The sequence below is a fragment of the Drosophila miranda genome, chromosome 2 (assembly GCF_003369915.1).
Source record: "Drosophila miranda strain MSH22 chromosome 2, D.miranda_PacBio2.1, whole genome shotgun sequence".
Lineage (NCBI taxonomy): Eukaryota > Metazoa > Arthropoda > Insecta > Diptera > Drosophilidae > Drosophila > Drosophila miranda.
In genome coordinates, this window is record NC_046675.1 from 30,440,966 (window position 1) to 30,464,844 (window position 23,879).

A 23,879-nucleotide genomic window follows, 5' to 3' on the forward strand; every position below is an offset into this window, starting at 1 on the left:
TAGTTTGGGCAGGTCGAGAGAGAGCCGCTGCCGGTGAGCGCATAGCCCCAAAAATTATCGCCACAGCGCAAGCACACTTTCAAGTACAACGCCGAAGCAAGCAGCGGGGCCGAAGAACCCTCAAGCAGCCGCAGCAGCAAGCAGCCAGCAGCAGACCAGCCGCCGCCCGCCGCCTCAACCACAAACCCCATCGGAAATCTACAAAAAAAATTATAAATAAATGAGACCCGCATTCTTATAAATCAAACTAAGTAGGTTTATCAATGAATTAATCAGCGAAGTCCCTACTTTCATTTAATACGCATTAAATGAAATTCTAGAGATTTCACAAATTACATAAATAAACCGTTACACATGCCAAAAAACAAGAGAAAGAGAAACCAGTGTGTGGCGAAAACTTTTCTCTGCCATTTTTCACGCGCTATTGAAAATCTAAAGAGATAAAAAGGGCAAAAAAAACATTAGATCTATTAAATCATCAATAAAAATAGCTAGAAAAAAAACCAAAACTCGAAATCCAACCAACGGTACCATGAGCGCAGCTGTTTGAAAAAAAACCAACAACAACAACAAAAAGCACCGAAAACATCACGCATCAAATCACCCAAACAACAAACTGTAGTAGCAAAAGCCGGCGCACATAATTAATATGTACGAGAAAACATTAACAATAGGAAATGCAAAAGTTAATAATGCATATGAGTGGCAAATAGTGAGTTACAACAACAAAAGCACAACAACAGCCAAACCAAAGCAAAACAATCACAAAACTAGCAAAAGCAGTGCAAAAACTGCAACCAAAACAAATGCAACAAAAATAGCAGCAAGTGCAACAGCAACAACAACTACACCCAAAGAAACGGTTAAACCCTCCACACAACCACTACAAAATAACCAAAAGTACAAATACTTCGGCAGTGCGGCGCGCCGGCTGGCGCATCAAATAAAGCGGGCGCATCGGCATTTATTGACCAGCGGCGGCAACGACAAACAACCACAACAAAAGCGTAACGAAATCAGCCTTTAATCTCAGTTGATTTAGATATGATTTCTATAAATTCAAATCAAATCTAAAGCAGTTGAGGCAGTACCACCGATAACTATACGCGCACATGGCAATCAGCTTTGGTCTGTATGCAGTGCGCGTGTAGTTGTCTGGTCACACTAGATATCGATAGGCGCACAAAAATGATTTAATTACAATAATTACGAGCAATTATTAAGCATTAAAAATTGAACAGCTAAATTTTGGCTGCTAAGATTATATTAAATCACTTTTGTAAGCCGTAATATTTGACGGAACATCAAAATGCAGCAATATGGTTTCCAATCCTTGATGGAGAACGATTAACATATTATATGCCAAGGGGGAATTTCAGGGGGTAACTTGAATTCGTCAGTATTGTTACGGAATATTTTGAAAATTCGACGGTATATTTCGGTATTTTTCCGAGGGTCGATAAACTACATTTTCTCGATTTACAAACAGCTGTTGCAAAAAGGACACCAAAAACAACAACAACGGCGGAGGGTGCAGCAGCTGGAAAACAGAAACAGCAGCCGCGTAACAAACGCGCAAGCAACAAACAATTGTTAAAAAGTGATAAACCAAAGCCGAAAGCAGGCAAACACCAGCGTCAACAGCGTGGCAGCAGCAGGCAGAGTCGCAGTGACGGGGCACTATCGGGGCAGTCTTCGCGTTGGTGCTCCATCGAGGCGCAGCTGAATGTGCTGGACGATCTGCTCTATTACTGCGATGAGGAGGCCGAACTGTATTTAGCCCAGCTCTACGAAAGGTACCAGCAGCTCATCTGCGACAAGAGCTCCAACAGTGAGTACGAGTCGGGATCGACGGACTTTTGGAGCGACGCCTCTGACTCCGAAGACAATATGTCGCAGCAAAACAGTGCCGACGACGACGCCCTGTCCAGCACCAGCGGGACGGGCAGCAACAGCACCCACAGCCTGGTTCCAGCCGCCCTGAAACGACGGGGCCATCAGCATCATCCCCGCTTCTCGGGCACACGGCGGCCCAATGTGCCCAATGTCCAGGAGATACTGGCCGCTCTCTATCGCGGCGACTCCAAGGGGGTGCTCTCCAATCTGCGCGGTGAGGCTCAACCAGAGCCAGAACCCGAGAACGAGACACCCGTGGAGGCGCCTTCCACGCCGATTAGCCGCAGCACCCTAAGTCTTCCACTCACCGATTCGGTGACCAATTCCCTGGGCAGCAACAGTCCCACGCCCACGGATGAGAGCAGCATTCAAGATGACAGTGCGGCCACACCCGTAACGGGAACCACAACAGCAACGGCAACGCCTTCAGGCCTTCCGGTGCCCCCCAACGGGAAGGAGAAGGAGGCCAAAACGTCCAGTGGCAAGAAAAAGAAGAGGGACAGAGGCGAAAAGTCCGAGAAGCGGGAAAGGGGCGAAAAGTCCGAGAAGAGTGATAGAGGCGACAAGTCGGAGAAGAGTGAAAAAGGTGAAAAGTCAGAGAGAAAGAAGAAGTCCTCCTCGTCATCGTCGGGCAAGCGCGAGCGCAGCAAGCGTCATGGACATGGAGCAGCCGGCACGAGTGCAATGGAGGCCAGCAGTGATAGCCTGGCCACCGATCTCAGTGCCGGGGCCATCGACGAGGGCATCGCACTGGGCGATGACGACGACACCCAGTCGGCCGAGTGGTCCAAATTGCGATGCACCAGCGAGGCGGCCGAGATTGTGGCGGAGCGCGAGGCACGTCGGAACAAGGGACGGTGTGCGGACTATCCGGGTCTGGCCTTTGGACGTTCCATCTTCAGTTCGGACACCATGATGAAGTTCAATATCATCCGGAACGAGCTGCACAACATCATGAATACACAACTAAAAAGGGTAATTAGCAGACGGGAGATCGATGGATCGATGGGAGTCTCTTTATATATTATCCACTAATCACATTTCTATATCTAATTCAAGCCAAAAGAAAAGAACGTCTTCCGTCCAACGATGTCTTCCGTCGGCTGTTCTTTGTAAAGTTTGGTTAGGTTCCGTCCCCTCTATCGTATCGCCTCTTTCTATCTATGATTGCTCCAATTTTTGTTGTTGCCTATCTCTCGTTTCCTTTGTTTCCTCGGTTCGCTCTTTGTATAATGTTGTTGTTTTTTTAGTTTTGTGTGGTTTGCACATTGCAAAGCGATTACGTCGTCTTTGTCGTCGACTTTGTTGCCTTCTTTTTTCGCGATATACCCTAGAAGAGGGTCCAACGTGCTGAGCAAGCTGTTTGCCAGGCAGAGAAATGGTATTTCTGATCCTATAAACCTCTGTAGATTCTTGTTTACCAGCAGCATGGGGTTCATTGTCGGTTTCGTGTTAGGGTATCACATGTTTCGGATCCCCAATCTAACCTTAACCCTTTTGTGGTGATTTTCTTTAAGCCCTCTCCTCTTTCTCCGTCTCATTTTCTTGCCCTTGCGTTAGGGAATCACATGGAATTTTCTGGTGGAACACTTTAATTCTTTCTACATATATATTGATTATGAATAGCTGGCCCGTCGCCTAGGAAATCATTTTCTGTCTTGGAGGCCCTCTTTCTGTGGTTTCGTCTTGTCATACGCACACACATGCAAATCTTGACCCACTTTGCACGTACTTATGCCTATTTCTTTCACCTTTTCTCTTGCCATTCCGATGGTCAGCATTTCGTTTGCATTTACCCCCCCCTGCATACATTGTACCACCCGTAGACTGAGAGCAGCAAAAGTATTTCAACAATTTCGTACGCAAACATGTTTGCTTAATTGCAGGCAATTGTTTAATTAGTTACGCAATTGCTCAAAATTAAACTAACGGTACCTGTTGCGCTCTGCCACACTAAACTCCCTCCGCCCCCATCTCAAAGAGAGAGAGAGAGAGAGATGGAGGGCCCTCTAAATGGTAGTGCGACTCCCCCGCCTATATGGTGGTGGGTGGGGGTTTCGTTTCGGGTTCTATAACCATACTCTATGTGGTCTTGGCCCCAACCCAACCCCCATAAATGGCCGGCTACATGCTTCTACTACAAATATCACTAAAAGGAAAACATTACCATCTATGGCCAAAGCATAGCGCAAATGCTGTACAAAGCCCGACTTGCCAATTTGGTGTACAAATTAATTATTAAATGTTGATACGGGCTATGTACGTGTTCCCATAGCGAAGCCGAAGCCCCCGAACGACCTTCGATGCGACTGCGGCATTTACTTTTAATTTCTTTTCAATGCCGCCTGGCTAAAAATGGACAGGCGCTCATTGTTAGCATTATCAACAATTACGCCATCGCCGAATAGGGATGAGAGTTTGAGAATACAGACTTAATTGCCAGCAACAGGTGGGTGAACGAGAACGAACCCTCGGGGGCATAGAACTTTTTCAAATTCAAAACTTCCCGATATGATATCGATATCGTGTGGGGGGACAATCGCCGGAAAGAGAACCTGTCCGATTAGTCATTACGCTCTCACGCTTACGTTGTTTGCTTGCGTGTTGATAAGCCTGATAAAGCACCGGCATTGTAGTTTTTTTCATACAATTAGCTTGTGGATAGACAGGGGAGGAAAAGGCAGGGGCGTTGCGTTGGCAAAGGCACACACACGCAGCTGTATGTTCGAATGTCTGTATGTGTGCAGCTAGAGAGTACTACCTGATTACTCATTTCGAGCCTAAATGGAGATTGTCTTTGACATGGGCATAATTTTGCATAATATTATTTGCATAGAAATAGCAAAAATCTGAAATATTTCTTCACTAATTAATGCCAAACAACAACAAACATGTCGACAGAATTTTAGCGGCTTTTAACAGGTTTTCCAGCGGCACACCAACACACACAAAGTCGCTCCGCTCTTGAGCACACACCAGCATACAGTTTAGGCGAGGCAGACGACGCACCAGTTATCTCTGTCACACCAATGTTCTCATCGCTTCAAAAGGCATGTCAGCAGCGCTGCCAACGGCGCGCTCGACTCATGCATTTTCGCTCTCTCAAACGTGGTGGTTTCCTCTCTTTTTCATCTTACTGGTTCATTCGTAAGTGAACTAAGTCGTTCTTCTAGTTCTTTTTTGTCTCGTTCGTTCACTCCAATTCAGCCGAGAGAGAGAGAGATTACTTGTTTGATTGAGTGATTTTCCCATACAAAACACAATCGCGCTCAAAACCAACGCAACTCGAATCCAACTCCGACTTGAGCGCCTTTTTCCCACTCAATGAATGTCATCGTTCTCTCGTTCTTCTCCTCGACACACCAGTTGTCTCTGTCGCACACCACCACTGTCAAACCCCACCACCGCTTCGAAAGGCATGCCAAGTGTTTAACGGATCATTTCCAATTTGTTGTTCGAGTCGCGTCGGTCTTCTCTGTTTTGTGTGTCGTCGACTTGTGTGTGTTTTTCGCTACCAAATAGCAAATATTAAATATTTATTCGTTATTTATTCTACTACTATATTGTGTGCCAGTTAAAGTCCCTAAAACCAGCTTACGCTGCCTTGAAAGCCATCGCAAGCGAGAGAAAAAGCAGTCGAAGAGAAAGAAGAAAAAAACCGGTGGTTTTTTCTTCATTGCGTGTGTGTGAGTGTTCGTTCCATTCTCCGTGCGTGTGTTGGTGTGTGTTCTTCAAATTGTAAAATTATATATTTTTGGTGCTGCCATACCACCAGAAAGCAACTGTTGAAATTATAACAGTAAAAGGCGAAAAAGGCCAATATCAAGTGTGCTTCAGTGCCCGGCTTCCCTGCCAACGCAAAGTCCAAGTGTCCAAACGAAACACCTACAACCAAACTAAAAATGACGACCAGCATTCCACAAGGCACTCTCCTGGACGTGCTCAAGAAGAAAATGCGTCAGACCAAAGAAGAAATGGAAAAGTATAAAGATGAGTGCGAGGAGTACCAAAAGCGCTTGCAACTCGAAGTGGTTCGCCGCGAAGAAGTAAGCCAGCCTTCCATTTCCCTATTAGTTCTACAGAATTTAGTGGAAATTTAGCTATCTTTGGTATGGTTTAAATACTGCGTGACCTGTCTTATAAATTTTGCATAAATCCTACCTGTGGAAAAAAGATAGTTAACCATTTCTCTCACACACTCTCTCAGAGCAAGAGAGAGACGAGAGCTCTCCCCTGTGTGTGTGTGTGTGTGTTCTTGTGGGAGCGAGATAACCGCAAGTGTCGCGACAGGCTTCTCGCTCGCATGAGTTCCAGAGAGCGACTTTTTGGTTCTGGCCTCTCCCGTTGATTCTGTTGTTGTTTTCCCCCCTGCCTTTTGTTGTTACTCTTTTGAAAGAAATTTTAGGCAAATTGAATTGTTGAGACACAGGGTGGTTCGTGTCCGTGCAGCACCACTATTGTTCTTCCTCTTGTTCCTTATTGTGTCACTTCTTTTTCGTTTTGGGGTTAACTGTTGTTATCTGTGAGACGAAATTCATTCACCTTTCAAATTGTATGTTATCTCTCTCGCTTCACGGCACATAGCGCAACATTAGCATACACCTCACAATCACACACACTGACACTGACACGCATTTACATAAGGCAAAAAAAAGAAGAGAAAAGAAATCTTTTGCTTTCTCAGCGACAAAAAAATAAAAACCGGCTCAAAGCTGAAGAAGCAGCAACGGCAGCAGCCGCAAAGTGGCAGCCACATCGTTTAGCTAGCGGTGTTCTAAATTCGATTAATTATGATCAATAAATGGTTGGATTCTCTTAATTCTTTTTTTTTCATTTTGTTCTTAATTCGATTCTAATTAGACAATTGAGAGAGCAAATGCCGCAAGCAATTTCTGTAGGGCTCCTTGGTACCCGTATAAGTGTGTGTGTGTGTGTGTGTGTACGAAATCACAGAGAGTGTGACAGCATTTGTTGACGTCATGTTTTTTGGCGGCTTAGGACTGTGTTCCAGGAACTTTTGGATGAATTTTAAAACCAATACAATTGCCTTCGGCGGGGAGTCATTTGTTCACTTTTCGCTTCCACGCTGCCAGCAAGTGATTGACGTTTGGTTTCCCCTTTCTGAAATGTAAAACAAAAACATAATTTGCTTTTGTTGTTGCTTTTCTATACAATGAATGCTTTTCAATGTCATTCGATGGCAGAGCGAGTCGCCCTCCCTCTCATCTAGTGTTTCCCTCCTTGCGCAGTCTTCCTTTCTCCCCTCTTTTGTGTCCCTCTGTCCTGCAATTGAACGTTGATAATTTCAATGCGCTTTTGTGACAAATTGGTTTTGATTCATGCTCCCTGTCCCCCTGCCCCCTGTCACTGCATGCCTATGTGTGTGTGTGTATTCCGTAATTTAGAGATTACAATACATGATGCCATGGGCTGACTGGGGTATCAAGAGAGAAGCAAAGCAAGCACACACCCTCTCACGATGGCCACCGAAAAAACCACTTCATGCCTGAGAGAGCGTCCATCGTCTTTAACCGTTTTTCTTGGTGATTTACATTTTCATGGCGTTACTTTTTCGGTTCATAATTAAAAATGCATCATCAAAATGGATACACACAAACACACACATTGGCATACGCACACGCCCTGCGCAGCGCTCCACAAAATTTTTATTGTTTTATATACATATCGTTGCCAAGGCAATTTCTGAAAATAAAACTAAAACAAATGGAATACTCCCCGATTCCAAGGTGTGTGTGTGACTAAGCCGTCAAAAATTCATTGGCGTGTACCATTTCTCAGCCCCGTAGCTGGTTTTGCATGCTCATGGCTTTTGAATTTGGCTAAGATCGGTTATTTTTGTTGTTTTGTATTTTATTTTTAATTTTTTTGCATTTTGCCGGTCATTTCTCATAAATTCCACAACAATGGGGGCCGGGGCCACTGCTCTCCAACTTTAAAACTTGTTCTGTCTCCCGCTTTTCTTTGGCCTCTTATTCTTCTTCTACTTCTCTTTTTGTTGCTGTTAATAAAGCGCTTAATCTTCAATACATTTTGTTAATGAGTTCAAAAATAGAGGGGGATAGCGAGACGGCCACAACAGCTTGCTCTCTCTCTCCCTATCCAACTCCCAACTGTGTGCAAGCTCTTCTCTTTCGCGCCCATGGCTGCTGCCAACAACTCCCGCTACAAAACGAAACCCAACTGGAGTTGACTTTGTAAGCACTGGCTAAACGAGACAGCAGCTGATTTGCAGAAATGCCTATGCACTCATTTTGCCCAAGAAAGCTCTTCACTGAGTGATGATCGAGTAATCAGAAAGCCTCGTTTAGCCAGTACTTTACTGTGCTTTTTCGATGTTTTCCTTCCTTCGTTTCTGGTGGTTTTGTTGTTTTTGGCATTTTTCGTTGTCTCTGTGGCGGGGACGCTCTCCTCTCCACTCCTCTCTGGTGCTTCATCAACGGTTTGTTGTATGACTTTCGGTGTTTGGAAAGCTACGCGCTCTGCCTGCTCAAGCTCCCCCAATTCGAAATGCTTTTTATCGTTTAACGTACATGTGTGTGTATGTGTGTTTTGTATGCTGCCGCTGTTTGGGATGATGACGTAAGCCAACACAACACGGTTGGTTCCAATTCATAATCACACGATACTTTTACGACTCGTGAGAGAGGGAGAGGGAGAGAGAGAGAGCGCGAGGGGTTCTAAGCGTCATCCAATCAGTCAATTGGTCATTCAGTCATTCCATCATTACGGCATGTACATATCAGTAGCTCTCTATCTATGTCCGACCATAACAGTCACATTGGACATGGACATGGGGACTGGACTGCCTTGTCCAATTGCTCTTGCCGTTTTTGATCAAAAAGTTTGTTGCTTTTGCTTGATGTTTCTGTTGTTTTTGTTTTTTATACTTTTTTCACCATTTTTGGGCGTGTGCTCGGCTGCTCACATTTTCGCTTTTCATCGTTCGAACCAAAACTCCTCTATATGGCCACAAATTTTTCAATGTCGAATATTTTCCGTTCTTTAATGGGTATATAATTTCGAGTCGTGTCGTCTTGCGTATTGTGGGAAAAACTCTCATCAATATTTTCCATAGGATGACGTCAGGGCCTGAGGCTTGAATTGGCTTCTTTTGGACCAACATATCGGTTTCATCGGTGTGCTGTTGAACTTCGCTTGACACCTGGGTATTGATTACTTTTGGCCAAACAAATTTTTTTTTGCGTGCTTTAGGGCGTCGGCACTGGGTTTGACCTTGCAACATGCCAGAAGACAGCGTAAGACGGAAAACGGAAAAAGAATGGAATTTCTATTTACAGGTGGAAGGCAATATGTGGAAACACCGGTCGACTTTTAGGGCAAATAAACTAATTTAAAGAATGCAAAATTATTGGGTTTCTTAGGCTTAAAAAGAGAGCGCAAAAAACAGGATTTACCATACCAAAGATAGCAAAGTTTTCTATATAGAATTTATGTGTATTTCTTGTAGATATTTACCATACCAAAGATGGCAACGATTTGAATAGCAATTTATGTGTATTTCTTAAACAAAAGCAGAACCAAAACCAGCATAAATTTTATAGTCTATTTAATATCCAATTTCCTAAGTTTAGCTTTGTAAGAAGTAAATTACTTGATAAGTTTATAGCTAATAAATGCTTTGTTGTATGTATATGCTATATTTGGTTCGTACGAACATATATATTGTCTTATAGGCCGAATCTGAGGTTGCTGCTCTGAACCGTCGCATTCAGTTGCTCGAAGAAGACTTGGAGCGCTCTGAGGAGCGTCTGGGTTCCGCCACAGCCAAGCTGTCGGAAGCCTCTCAGGCCGCCGATGAGAGCGAACGGTTAGTACATTTGTTACCATATATCCATATCCCTATCCTATTCCCCCATCCCCCCCTCTATATATGATATATGATGTATAATTATAATAATTTATAAGTTTACAGCATAAAATATCCAAGTTCAAGTTATATTTATCCTATCCACATATATATCTATTATAATATGATGCATTTAGGATACGAAAAGCGCTTGAGAATCGCACAAATATGGAAGATGACAAAGTGGCTCTCTTGGAGAACCAATTAGCACAAGCAAAATTAATTGCAGAAGAAGCCGATAAGAAATACGAAGAGGTATAGTCATCATATCCAACCATCTATCCACGGAAGAGAGTCTTCTATGCTCTCTCTGTATCTTTTCGTTAGGGCTTTAGGGTTATTAGGTTTTCCATTGAGGTTAGGTTCTAGGTTCTGTTTTCACTTTAGGTCAACATTTTTGCGTTTACTAATTAGGTTTTGGGTCTATATATATGCGCTCTCTTTAACAACAATTAATATGAATCATTATAATAATAATGATGATATATGTATCTAAGTTAGTTCTTAAGAAACTTTTTTGTAAACAGCATTTAGTTGTCGTCGACCCACCGTTGGAACTGCTGCATCTGCTCTATGGATGATTTTGTATAAATATTGTAAAATTTATGGACAAAGGCATGTCCTACATAAGCTTTATGGTAGTCTATTAGTCAAAATGGCTGTTTAAATAATTATGTCTGTACAAAAACACCCCCCTCCCCCCCACGAATGTTTTGTAATGTGTGTTTGGAGAAGCTAAAACAATGATTTATGACATTCAAACACTTTCCAACTTTCCAAGTTCTTTGATCTGGATCAATAGCACCTGATCTAGACCAGTCCGTTAGAGCTTAAAATACCACTAGTTCCATTAGCAACATTTACCACATTTGTGGATGATATTTTTGCTTTCATTCCAGTCATTCCATCGTAAAATCTTTCTATTAAAGATTTCCCTAAAAGAAAAAGCACTCCATTGTCTTAGCTTCTTCATGTACTCCTGCCCCTATGTAATCCCCTGTTAAATATCCGAAACTTTAAAACTCAACTGGCAACAACCAAATTTTTGTCTCTCTTTTTACAACAACTACAACAACAAAACAACAACTATAACTGAACCACGACATCAACAATCCATTTAAAACAAACAAAAATCAATCAATCTATCTATCTGTGAACCTCAACTGTGTTGTAAACCATCTGTTTGTCATAACAACAACAAAAACAACAAAACCACCAACAACCAACTACAACAACAACTTTAACGTTTAACAACAACAACAACACTATCGAACACCCAACGATGTGGATGATGACGTCGAATGATTCGATTCACACTCTTCTATCTATCCTTTGGGGCTGTACCAAAAAAATTCGATTCTTCCAATGGCGGAATGAATGAAAAAAAAACTTAAATCATCGCTAACCACTTGGTCACTGTCTTCTATGGGCTTGGTCGCCGTCGTAACCGCAAAACACACACAACAATGTGGACTATATATATATATATATATGTATATTCAATAAAAAATATATATAGTGCTCGCAAGATTCTTGAGAATCGCGCCCTTGCCGATGAAGAACGCATGGACGCTCTCGAGAATCAGCTGAAGGAAGCGCGTTTCCTTGCTGAGGAGGCTGACAAGAAATACGATGAGGTGCAGCTAAAAACCAATTTATCTTCTATTTCTAATTTAATAAGCAATAATAATAATAACAACAACAACAACCAGAACAACAACAGTAACAGTAACAATACTATCGATACCAATGCTAATGCTAATAACAATGGCACCAACAACAATAACGCATCCAGAACTATTGCATCTGCTGCTGTTGGTGAAGCGAAGATCACTTCCACTTTATCCTCCACAAGTCCCAGCCACGACCATGAACACATCAACAACAACAACAACAGTCCACCACCAAACAATGATACTTGATTTTTGGTTCCTTTGCCAAAGGATCGAAAGAAAAACAAAAACAAAAGGAACGTAAACCCCCTTCAAGGAGGGGGTTCTGTCTGTCCCATAATACTTGGCACAGGAATCAACTATCGAGTGTAGATGTAAAACTTGTGCTTAAAAATCGATTCAATGATGACGATGATGAACGAATGATGCTTGAAGGGCAGCTATAGCTATAGGAATCCAAGGCATGCAACGCCTGCCCGTTGCCTCACAATATATATGCAATATAAATATGTGTATTAGTCGATGTACATACAATCCAATGAGATGTTTGATGAACAAATGATGAAGCCTAATATCATCGCTCCTCCCGACGGGGAGTGCCGCCCACAAGTGTGTCTTTTATTTTGTAAATTATGTTAAATGTTAAGCGATCCAAGTGTACTTTTGTTATCGTCCCTGTACTAGAGATTTATACACAAAAAAAGTGTTCTCTAATATAATGATATTGGAGCTTAAAAAGCATATATTTCAATTATACAAAATTGTCATTTGATTTATATTTCTATTGCAAAAAGCAACAACTGTAAAGATTATTTAATTTAATTTCAAAATTATATTATTATATAAATTACTAAAAAAAACCACCCAAAAAAAAAAAAACAATTAATATTTCCTTTAATAATTTTTGATTTAATATTTTTGCAAATTTAAAGTTTATATAACAATTATATACAAATACAACAAAATATATATATATTATAAAATACATATATGAATGCAGCATAAAAAACTAACTTTTGAACTTTTTTGGGAGCAGATAATGTTTTACTCTTACGATTTGTTGTACATTTTCTTGAGGCAGGTTTTGGCCACTGAAAGATGAAGGTTTAGGGATGAAATATGATATAGATGAAATATAGAAGTTGGAAATCTCTGCAGCTGAAACAGAATTTGAAGTAATGCTTTAAACGATTATTTAGGAGCCTTTCTTTGAAACAAATATTACAGATTATTGCTTATGGAACTATGCTGCTATGCCATGATTTTACAGGAACTCTATTTGCTTTAGAGGAGAGCTTGAACATGCTTAATTTTACAGGAAATTGGAGAGAACAAAGGAAGTTCCTGGGTGCCAAAAATATATATGGAACTGCCTCAAACGATTCAATCGACATATATATACTAAAAGAGGATACGTTTTATCTATGAATTGCCAAGAATATGCGTATGGAATCTTTGTACTTATTGTCAAGATTCTTCTTTCAAGAGTTACAAGAGAGATTCTTGTAAATCCTTCTATAAACTCGAGTATTCTTCGAAAAATGATATGTCTGACCATTCTGCAGATCTTTCTATGGGCCTTATCTCCAGGCCTTGAACAATCCAGAAGGCTCTGCCCTACAAAACATTCCAATACTTCTTCAACGATCCTTCGCTAATCTTCAGTAATCCTTGGCATCAAAGAATATTTTTTTTCTCTCCATTCTCAAGGAGAACCCTCTTGTGTTTTTTTGCTTACGTGTTTCGCACGTCAGTCGCCAGAAATCGATAAAATAAAGCAATTGTTAACTGATACACGGCCATTGCCTGCAGATAAGCCCCGTGTCTACGTCCTCACTTTTTTCCTTATCTTTCGCCGGAAAACTAAGGCAAAGAAGAACTGGCAAAGAGAGAGCGAAAGAGTTTGTTTAACTGAAAACTTTGATAAGAGAAGGCCGCTCCCCAAATATGGGGGGATTGTGCTCGACAGCAGCCCATTGAGGCCCCATGACATAAGCGGCTAAAAACCCTCTGTAACTGTTGCCAAAACGATCGATGATGAATCCAAAACGTAATGCTGCACCACTTGACCCTCGCTCTGAAGGGGCGAGAGAGAGAGTGGCCACTCAAAAGAGTGAATCAACGGCAAGAAATGTGCGTGGATCGCCCTCTCCACATCGTATCTTTTTCTGTTTAAAAATCTGACGACACTTTTTAGTAGTTACCTTGCATTTACTTTTTCATGATTCACGATTCATTTGGTGGTTCCCTCACTTCCCTCTGGAGACTAAATATTTGCATACGTCAAAGCAGGAAATTGGCTCATTTTGTTGGCAAATAGCCCCTAGATTGGTTAAACGATTTCCGCCTTTCTCAAAAGAAGCATCTTTTGGCCAAAAGGCTGCCAAATAAAGCTGTTGTAATGTTCAGCTTCAGTCGGTTATGATTTCCTCTAAATAAATGAGTTTTCATAGTTATGATTATGTGATGTAGGGGGTGATGTTTCAGGAAATTGCTTTAAGCTTTGATATCTGAAAGATTTTGAATTTAATTTCCTTTGGCAAAGGTTAACCCAAGAAAAATACTGTCAAAGAACTCTTTTTAGGGGGGAAAGGAAATACCCAACTGTTGGGAATTTACTCATAGGGAAAACTATCCAAAAAATCCCCTAAGAAATGTACAACAACATCGAGAAGGTATAAACAAAATCGAATCCACTACCAGATATCCTTTTTTTTCCATATAATATCTCAAAGATCAAACTATAACTTTAGTACACCTTTGGATCGTATGATATAAAAGACACACACGCGTAAAGCACAAGTTTTATAGGAAATCAAACCGAAAACACAACAAAATAACAATAAAATTAAACAATTTGTTTTGTTAATTACTAAATTAGACATTAAGGCGATACATTAAAAACATATACATTCAAACATTCAAAGAACATACAAATCTAACCATTAAATCATTCTAATGCTTTATGTTTTTCTCAACTAAAAAAACTTGTAAAACCCAAACATCAAATTTAATACATTTTCTATATGTTCTCCTGTGTATCCTGTATATGCCATACAAAACTTCTTGTATTATATCAAACCAACACTCAATCAATCGAATCGAATTGAATTGTAAATGAATTGTCTATGAGAAAAGGTTGCCCGTAAATTGGCGATGGTTGAAGCTGATTTGGAGCGTGCCGAAGAACGTGCCGAACAGGGTGAAAAGTACGTTTTAAGTTTCAATTTATATCAAATAAACGTTAAATATGTTACAAAAATGTTTCCTGTTTCTAATATTTAATGAAAAACAATGTTGAAATTGCCGCAAACCTAACCTCAAAAGCTGTTTATTGCATATTACATACATATTTCCCCCTTTTTACATTTTTCAGTTTAAATTTTGATTTTTGTTATTGTTTATTCTTTTAGCTAGCTAGCTTTTTGCATAAATGTTTTTGTATATTGTTTGGTTTGAAAATGTGAATATTATATCCACTGGAATCTAATATTGTGTATAATAAAGGCATGTTTCGTAGTTTAGAAACAAAACGAAGCACAACAAACAAAAAGAGCAAAGTAAGGCAAAAGAGGTTCAGATTTCCCTGCTTGCTTCCCTGTGAAGCAGTTTAAGCCTCGTTTAAGCAGTGTTTTGAAGAGCTTTCCAGTGAGTGCAGAACCAGCGCTCTCTCTTCTGTGTTCTCAGAGAGTAAGAACTCATGATTGCGTGAGTGTCATCTCAACTACGACTCATACGTCACAATCAATGCACTCTCAAGCTTCCTCTCTCTCTCTCACTCTAGGCACTGCGAAAATGAGAACTTTGCACCTCTTAAGCCCCAATTGCTCTTTGTATCATGAATCACATCATGATTCTGCACACAGTATTCACATTTTTGTACCAACATCCCCAGAGTTTAAGCCAGACACTCGACTAATCTGTGAAAACATTACTTTTTTCTATTGCCATTTCCTAACTCATGCCAAAAACAAATACACCTTGTTGCCGTTGTGTGTGTGTGTACATTAATACAATGCCCGTGCTAACACCTTGCCACGCCCTTGCGCTGCCTTGAATCCCGCCTTGCTGCTACGCCCTACGCCTACGACCGAAGGTTGCCAGAAAACTTGTGCTCATGGAAGGAGATCTGGAGCGTTCCGAGGAAAAAGTTGAGCTCAGCGAAAGGTTTGTCCAATGCCCCACACAGCCACAGCGCCTCTACTCTATCTATCTTCGATGTTTCTGTTTACTAACTGCATTTCGTTAAATATAATACACATTTTTCTTGGGTTTTATTTTGTGCGCAATCTATGCCAGCGATGGACAAATATTTATTTATAATTTCCATAGTTTATAAATAAATGCCAAAAAAGTGAAATCCGACGTCTGGAGATGATGTCGGTCCGGTCCAAAAACAATTGTTATGATTATAAAAATATTTGCCAGACCTTGGCAACATGATTTGACGCTTTTTTGCGGAATCTCTTGGTCATCCATCCATCGGTGGATCGCCTCCAGTCGGAGACACAGGCGACAGCCACAAGACTATTTTCGAAAGTGAAGTGTTGCTGCTGGAGTCTGGCATAAATTGCGCGCACAAAAAGAAAACCTTTATATTTAACAATTGCATGAGTTGTTCTTCTCTTTTTCCGCCACTTGATTGTTTTGTCACATTTTTGTAATAAACATTACGTTTCTTGTCCAACAGCAAAATTGTGGAGCTTGAGGAAGAGCTGCGCGTGGTTGGTAACAACCTGAAGTCCCTGGAAGTCTCTGAGGAGAAGGTCAGTATCTCTTGTTGTCTTACATATACTCTCATTTGGAATATACCTAATGAAAATCATTTAACTCAATCTTTCTTAAATATCTATATTGAATTTTCCCCATCCCGAAATACTCAAAAAACTCCCCCCGAAATGTACAACAACAACAACGAAAACGATATAAAAAAAAAAACAAAAATAGGCCAACCAACGCGAGGAAGAATACAAGAACCAAATCAAGACCCTGAACACTCGTCTAAAGGAGGTAGATATCAAGCAAGAAGAAAAGCCTTTGCATCAAAAAGTGGCCAAAAAGCAAAGAAGATTTCCCAGATCCCAGATCAAAACGAGTGCCCCAAACCAGCGGCTATATACATCTCTTTTGTTGTTGTTTCTCGTTTTTGTTTGATTTATACCATATAATGTTTATAGGGAGGGGTGCCTCAGACAGCCAACCCCCTCCCAAAAAGAAAGATCTTCTGAAGGAACTCTTGTACTGCGCAGAGTTTTCGAATCTTTCATTTCGTTGTTGTACTAATAATTCTTATAAAATGTCTACCGACATGATATTTACAGAACAATCAATTTTATATATTTTATTGATATTCTTTACTAATTTATATTTTCTTTTATTTCTTTGTTTCATATTATTGTTTTTCTGTTAAATGTTGCTGCTAAAAAAACAATCTCTAATTTGCGCACCTGCTGGATGTTTACCAACACTGACCACTGATTTGTTCCTTGCATGAATATTGTTTCATTTGTTTAATTTCTGTTGAACAAAAACTGCTTTTAATAAACGCTTACCAACACTGAACGCCAGGCCACACAAAAAGAGGAGACCTTTGAAACGCAAATCAAGGTCTTGGATCATTCTCTGAAAGAGGTATTATGCAGAGTCGAAATATATCTGATATGTGAACATATCTGGTGTTGGTGAAACCGCTTTAAAACTAAGACTAACTCTAGACTAAGACTAAGCTTAAAACTGAAAGAAACAAACAACAAAAAAAAAGAAAATATTGAATTGCACAAATCGTTATTCTCAATTTTAAATTTATTGTACATATTCGTCAATTCGACATTTAATATTTTCTTTTTTATACAAAAAAAAAAAAAACAAAAACAAAAATAAGCACTTTGGAAAAATACAACAAATGGCAAATAAAATGATGAAAATTATAGAAATTATAGATCAATATCGTTATACCACTATATACGATATAGCGTACATCCATGGGCAAGTATTTCTGTCGTGTCATCCCTCTCGCAAGACGTGTGTGTGTACATTTGTTCAAAATTGAAAACAACTTTTTGTGCAACAAAGGAAAATGTGTTTTCCAGCACTGATACTTCCAGCTTTCTACTGCTTGTTGTAGTAGTAGTAACTGATGATCAATAGAACCGAACCACTCACAACTCGATTAATTGTCACTGACTTACAACACTAGTCGTGGTTATGCAACACTCTGTTCTCCTTCTACTGCTTGGATAGTGGCGGCAAGTAGAAGGGTTACTTCCACTCCACTGCTTGGTTAGTAGTCATCAATGGTCTTGCAACACTGTTTCCCAACACTGTAATTCCACCAATGAGAACGTTTTTCCAACACTATTCTTACACACTTCTACTGCCTGATTAGTAGCCTCAAATTAAATGCAAATCAAAATTAATTAAAAACAAAAGATATCTAATTTCGGTAGATATTTTATATACCCCCCAAAAAACACAAACACAGACACACACACACACACAGAAAACCCAAAATGTACGTGACATGAAATTGATCTATTATTTTATAAAAACTATAAACCATAATTTGTTGTATTTCTCCCGACGTCTAGGCACGCGTCAATCAGAAATATTACGAACAGGAGCTCATACAGTTCAAATTAAATGTAGAAACTGTAAGTCGCGCCGAAAGAACCGATGAATCGATGAGCGTAGATATTCTAGAGATTCTTCTAGATTTAAATAATCTTAACAGCATTTTCAGTTTCACTTATTCTTTTTTCCAAGCAGTGACTGCGTAGCCTCCTCTACCAGTAATGTAATGTAAAAACTTCCCTTAATGATAATTTAATTTGTCTGATTTAGGTTTTGTCTAAAAAACCCTAAATAGTACTCGTACAAAAGCGTCAACAGTTTGTAAGCATTTTAGTCGAATAAAAAACGAGAGATTTTTTAAGTGTTAACTGAATGAAGTTTAATTTGATGTTTGTTTAACTTTTAGTTCTATCAATTGTTTCACTAATTTCACCAAATCATTTCTTATATCTTGACTAATGTTCATTTCTTCATCTACATTTGTTAAGTAAGTTTTTCTGCTGGTTTTGGTAGCATATTTGGGAAGCTTTCTTGGCTTTAAATTCAATCAAAATTCTGTCTGCGTTGCGCTGTGAATGACAGTGTGGGGCACAGAATTTGATTAGTCTGCCAGGGATGGATCAAAGGGATATTTCGGTTACCCTTTAATCCATGCCGGCAAGCCACTTTTTGTTGCTTCTTTCCCCCCAATGAATTTGTAACCTTTTACTAATATATGACTTTAATTTTCCCTCCTTCCCAAACAAAAGGCTGAGGCTCGCGCTGAGTTCGCTGAACGTTCCGTTCAGAAATTGCAGAAGGAAGTCGACAGGCTCGAAGGTATGTCCGTCAAAGAATTTATCAATATTTTACTGAGGCTCTAAGAGAACTTGGCCACGGAAATAAAAACCAGTTGAATATTTCCAAAACTTGTGTAGCAGTATTTCAAAAATTAAAGTACAACGATTATATTAGTTAATTTGAAATTTATGAAATATGTTAGTTCTTTATTACTTATAAGTAGGATCAAAATTAATTTCCTTACTCCAAATCCAGTACCAATTGTGTTCTATAGTGAAAGTTTTAGTGTACCACACCTTGAGATATTATTTTCCTTTTATTTGCAAAAAACATTCCTTAATTTATTTGTATTTTTTATTTATTTTTCATATATTATTTGTTGTTAATGTTGTGCTTAACAAAAACAATACAACTTGCGCTGCTTGTACCCTCGCTCGCTCGCTCGATCGCTAAATTTTGTTGTAAAACCTGCCTGCATGCACCGTCCAATCCCCAACAACAACAAAAACGAACAGATGACTTGCTGAATGAGCGCGGAAAGAACAAACTGCTGCAGGAGGAAATGGAGAACACTTTACATGACATACAGAACATGTAAAACCATATAATTTGCTTGTGTAAATTAACTAAACTGCCTGCTTTGACGTCAAAACTATATACACACCACAACCACAACCAGCCACCACCACCCCCCAACAAAACTGGCGCTTTCCATATTTAAATCTAGAAAAGGAAAACAAAACACATTTACACCCCTTCCAAAAGCATAACTTGAGACAAGACAAGACACCCAGGACGCCAAGTGTCTTCCATTTGCAGAGTGAACGCCATCTTTCCGAAGAACTCTGGAGAAAAACAAAAGCAAACAAAAAAGAAAACGAAAGAAAATTAAAAATTATTAGGGTTAAATAATGACCACGAAAGAAGCAAAAAACAAGACATTCTTCCCGTAGCAAGCGCATTCCAATTTTCAAATTCCAAAAAGGACGAGCACGCACACGCACGCGTCGCTGTGACTGGCAGCTAGCGTTCCAATCAAAATTTATCGATATCGCCTTTACAACACTGTTGCAATATTTAGTGCCCCTATTCGTTTCGACAAACGAGAGATAAACGTAGATGTTTTATTCATTAATTTACACTTGCTTTTGCTACCCCTTTTACCCTTTTACATTGTTTTGTTTTGTGTATTACGATTAAAATCGACAAATCGAGATGACAACTTGGACAAGACAACAAAATGCATTGCCGCCTTCTTCTTAGTTTATGTGTATTTTTTATTTTAAATAGAGAGACAAACAAAACGCTGTTATTTATATTTAAAGAAAGTGAAGTACATTCTATATGCTAAAAAAGAAACTTTGTATTTTTGTCGCCAGCGCTTAACTGTATTAATATTTACAATACATATATGCTAATGTTTATACATTGTTTATACATTATTTAAACAAATTGTCGTGTTTGCAAAACGTTGTGTAATATTTGCCTACTTTTAAGTTTGCCGCCACGCCTACCACACACACACACACACACACACACCCCCACCACCACCACCCAAAAACACACACACACTACTATAATTACAATTAAAATTATTTCGACAAATTTAAAAAAAAAAACAACTTTTAAGCGAGACAAAACACACAGCCAGCGCACATCCATTCCAATTGCAATTTGCGTTTGCCGATTTTCCGGTTGCGCCTATCTTTTATTTGAAAAATAAAACAACAAAAACAAAAAAACAAAAATCCTTCTGCATATATCCCATATCCGAACTGGGTAGAAATTGGGGGCCCTCACAAAAAGGATGGCATTAAAAAAACACTTTTAATTCGATTTACTTACGATTTACATAAATTAATTATTTATATTTTAATATACCTATGCATACACATACACATACACATATACTATACAAAAACAAATACAAATAAAGTATTTTTCAAGAAAATGTATGAACTAACCCCAAGAATCGTCGTGCCATCGTCCATCGTTGAGTGTCCTCCTCTGTCGATCCCCCCGAAAACCCCAATCGGCCACTAAAGGGTCCCTCGCTCGCGATCTCTGACTCTGTGACTCTGCTCTAATCCGAATTTCTACTTTCGCTGATGCCGCCCCGCGTCAACCACTAACCAATGAACCACTAAACCACACCTGAACCTGAACCACACCCAACCAATCGGTCAACTGTCAGACGAGACGATCGTCGAGAAAGAGCACTATGCCCTCATTGGCGACAGCCTGGACTGGACCTTCGTTGAGTTGATGGGCATGCCGCCCTTCTACAACGATCGCTACCCGAAACCACCAACGCCCGAGCTTACCGAGGAGGATCTGGCCCGCATTGCGGAGGCCGAGGCCAAGGCCCAGGCCGATGCGGAGGCCAAGGCGCAGGCCGCGGAGGCCAAGGCTCAGGCCGCTGCAGCTCTGGCTGAAGCACTGGCTGCAGGCGTGGATCCGGCCACCTTGGATCCGGCCCTCGTCGAGGCTGCAACAGCCGGAGAGGAGCCAGTGCCGATCAAGATACCAACACCGCCGCCCAAGGAGCCCACTCCTCCACCACCACCGCCGCCACCATTCGAGTACTCGATCGATTTGCCCCCAGAGGGTGCTGAGGTCCCGTATGTGAAGAATGCCGAGCCGGGCGATATGCTGCCCCCCGTGGAGGGTGCCCCCGAGGGAGAAGCTGCTGCTGTTCCACCCGTTGAGGGGGAAGCTGCACCTGCGGCAGCTCCAGCTGAAGGGGAGGCTGCTGCTCCCGCTGCAGCTCCAGCTGAAGGCGAAGCGGCACCTGTTGCAGCCCCTGCTGAAGGAGAGGCCGCCGCTGCACCACCAGCAGCCGAAGCTGCACCACCGCCACCAGCCGCTGCCGAAGCAGCACCTGCCGCTGCCGAAGCCGCACCTACCGCTGAGGCACCACCTGCCTAAAGAAGCCATAAGCAAACCCTGATATGTTGTTTGTACTCTATAGTGATGAAAATAGATCAAGGATCTCTAGAAGGATCTCGTCGCCGTTAATGAACTGGCCAATGTGTCTTTCCTTTCCGACTCTCACTAACATGCACCGCCTGCCTCCTGTGCGCCTCCTTCGCTCCGCTCCGCCTCCCCTCCCACTCCCCCCCACTGATTACACAACTTGATCGAAGTTTAATTTTTAGTTTTCTCGATTCTACTGCCTCCTTTTCACGCTTTATTTTTCCACCACGCTTTCTCTCTCTCTCGACGCTCTCTCTGTCCTCCATCGATATCTCGCACTACTCCATCGCTTGTATTGCTTTTCTCACAAACCATAAACCACATCGCGTGCCGACGACGATCGACATCTGCGACAGATGACATGATCGTTGAGAAAGAACGCTACTGCCTGATCAACGACAGCCTCGACGAAGCCTTCGTGGATGTGATTGTGGGCCTGGAGCCCTTCTGGAACCCGCGTAATCCCAAGCCGCCCACGCCCGAGCTCACCGAGGAGGATCTGGCCCGCATTGCCGAAGCGAAAGCAGCGGCGGAGGCCAAGGCCGAAGCCGAGGCCGCCGAGCAGGCCGAGCGTGTGGCTGCGGCAGTGGCTGCTGCCCTGGCTGCGGGCATCGATCCGGCGACCTTGGTCGTCGAGGGTGCACCCGGAGAGCCGCCCGTGCCCATCAAGATACCAACACCACCGCCCAAGGAGCCCACTCCTCCACCACCACCGCCGCCACCATTCGAGTACTCGATCGATTTGCCCCCAGAGGGTGCCGAGGTCCCGTATGTCAAGAACTACGAGCCACCACCACCGGGATCGGAGCCAGAGCCCGTGCCAGCTGCCGAGGGAGAGGCTGCCGCCGCTGCCCCGCCGGCCGAGGGAGAAGCGCCTGCCGCACCGGCTGAGGGTGCAGCCCCACCACCTGCCGATGGAGCAGCACCACCCGCTGAGGGTGCTGCCCCCGCCGAAGGAGCTGCTCCGGCGGCTGAGGGAGCTGCACCCGCTGCCGAGGCTGCGCCTGCTGCTGCTGAGGCTGCACCTGCCGCCGAAGCTGCACCCGCTGCCGAGGCTGCCCCTGCCGCCGAGGCTGCTCCCGCGGAAGCACCACCAGCCTAAGCCGACCATTGCGACCCCGATGCTAGTCCCCAACAGAATCTGCTGCGCAAAACCAAAGACACAACAGCTGCTACAAAATGCTGCCCTGCTTTTATACACCTAATTTTGAGCACGTTTTTGGATACATCTTTAATTAAAAATTTCATTTAATCGAAGCATTGCAAAAACAAAAAGCCGCTCTTTAGCCACTGCTTTATTTTATTTGTTTGCCGTTTACCGTTTATCGTTTTGATTTCCAAAAATTAACAGCTAGCCACGCGCACTGCCTTGCCGATGCGTACAACAATGCTGCCGCCAAGCAGTTCCAGCGCTGCATTTTTATTTATTTTGAACCCAAACATGAGGTAATTATGGTTTTATTTGTGCAGATTTAGTCCTCCAACCCCCCTCCAACCAGGTGTCAGTTTTTGTCAGGTCTTTGTCCCACATTGAGTGTAATTTGTATTTGTTTTATATATTTTTATTAACTTGTGTTCTTTATTCTTGCGTTCTTTTATGATTTTTCAATCACTTCAACGAACAGACGACCTTGTCCTGGAGAAGGAGCGCTACAAGGATATTGGAGACGATCTCGACACCGCCTTCGTCGAGCTCATCCTCAAGGAATAAGCGTACCGACCACGGACGACGACCTCCTCCAGCGCAGCGTGAAATCTTTCGACACTTCACCAACACCGACACCGACACCACACATCTTTCGATTGTTTTTACTGTAGCATAGCCATAGGCGCACTGTAGTATTCCGTAGCCGTTGTTATCGGTAGCTGTACTTTTGATTTCTGTGCGTGCGTGTGTAACATATTTTGTTTGTGTAGATTGATTTTGCCTGACGATGACGATGAGGAAACATTAAAACTATTGTGTATCTGTTTAACTCAAACATTTTTATTTATTATTTGTATCCAAAACTAAGCAATAAAGCAATCAACCGTAAAAATATATTAACCTTTTGGCATTGATTTCATTCGATTCTTGTGCCGCTGCTCAATCGATC

General features: G+C 41.7%; 1 protein-coding gene across 20 annotated transcripts in view; it reads left to right on the plus strand.

The window, feature by feature from the left end:
• Positions 1-23,879, plus strand: part of LOC108155320 (tropomyosin-2) — a 30,314-nt gene that overhangs the window by 6,094 nt on the left and 341 nt on the right. The window contains exons 1-9 of one of the 20 annotated variants that reach the window (XM_017286041.2): positions 487-1,007; positions 1,490-2,871; positions 9,612-9,745; positions 9,922-10,039; positions 15,554-15,624; positions 16,148-16,223; positions 17,026-17,088; positions 18,777-18,846; positions 22,140-23,058. In XM_017286041.2, coding sequence (XP_017141530.1) covers positions 650-1,007; positions 1,490-2,871; positions 9,612-9,745; positions 9,922-10,039; positions 15,554-15,624; positions 16,148-16,223; positions 17,026-17,088; positions 18,777-18,846; positions 22,140-22,885 — 3,018 coding nt within the window. In that variant the 5' untranslated portion in view covers positions 487-649 and the 3' untranslated portion in view covers positions 22,886-23,058. Of the gene's footprint in view, positions 1-486; positions 1,008-1,489; positions 2,872-5,321; positions 5,943-9,611; positions 9,746-9,921; positions 10,040-11,303; positions 11,422-14,595; positions 14,667-15,553; positions 15,625-16,147; positions 16,224-16,404; positions 16,468-17,025; positions 17,089-18,776; positions 18,847-19,322; positions 20,516-21,001; positions 21,830-22,139; positions 23,059-23,408; positions 23,827-23,879 lie in introns of those variants that run through there. The other 19 variants (XM_017286044.1, XM_017286045.1, XM_017286039.1 and 16 more) reach the window with 19 other exon arrangements.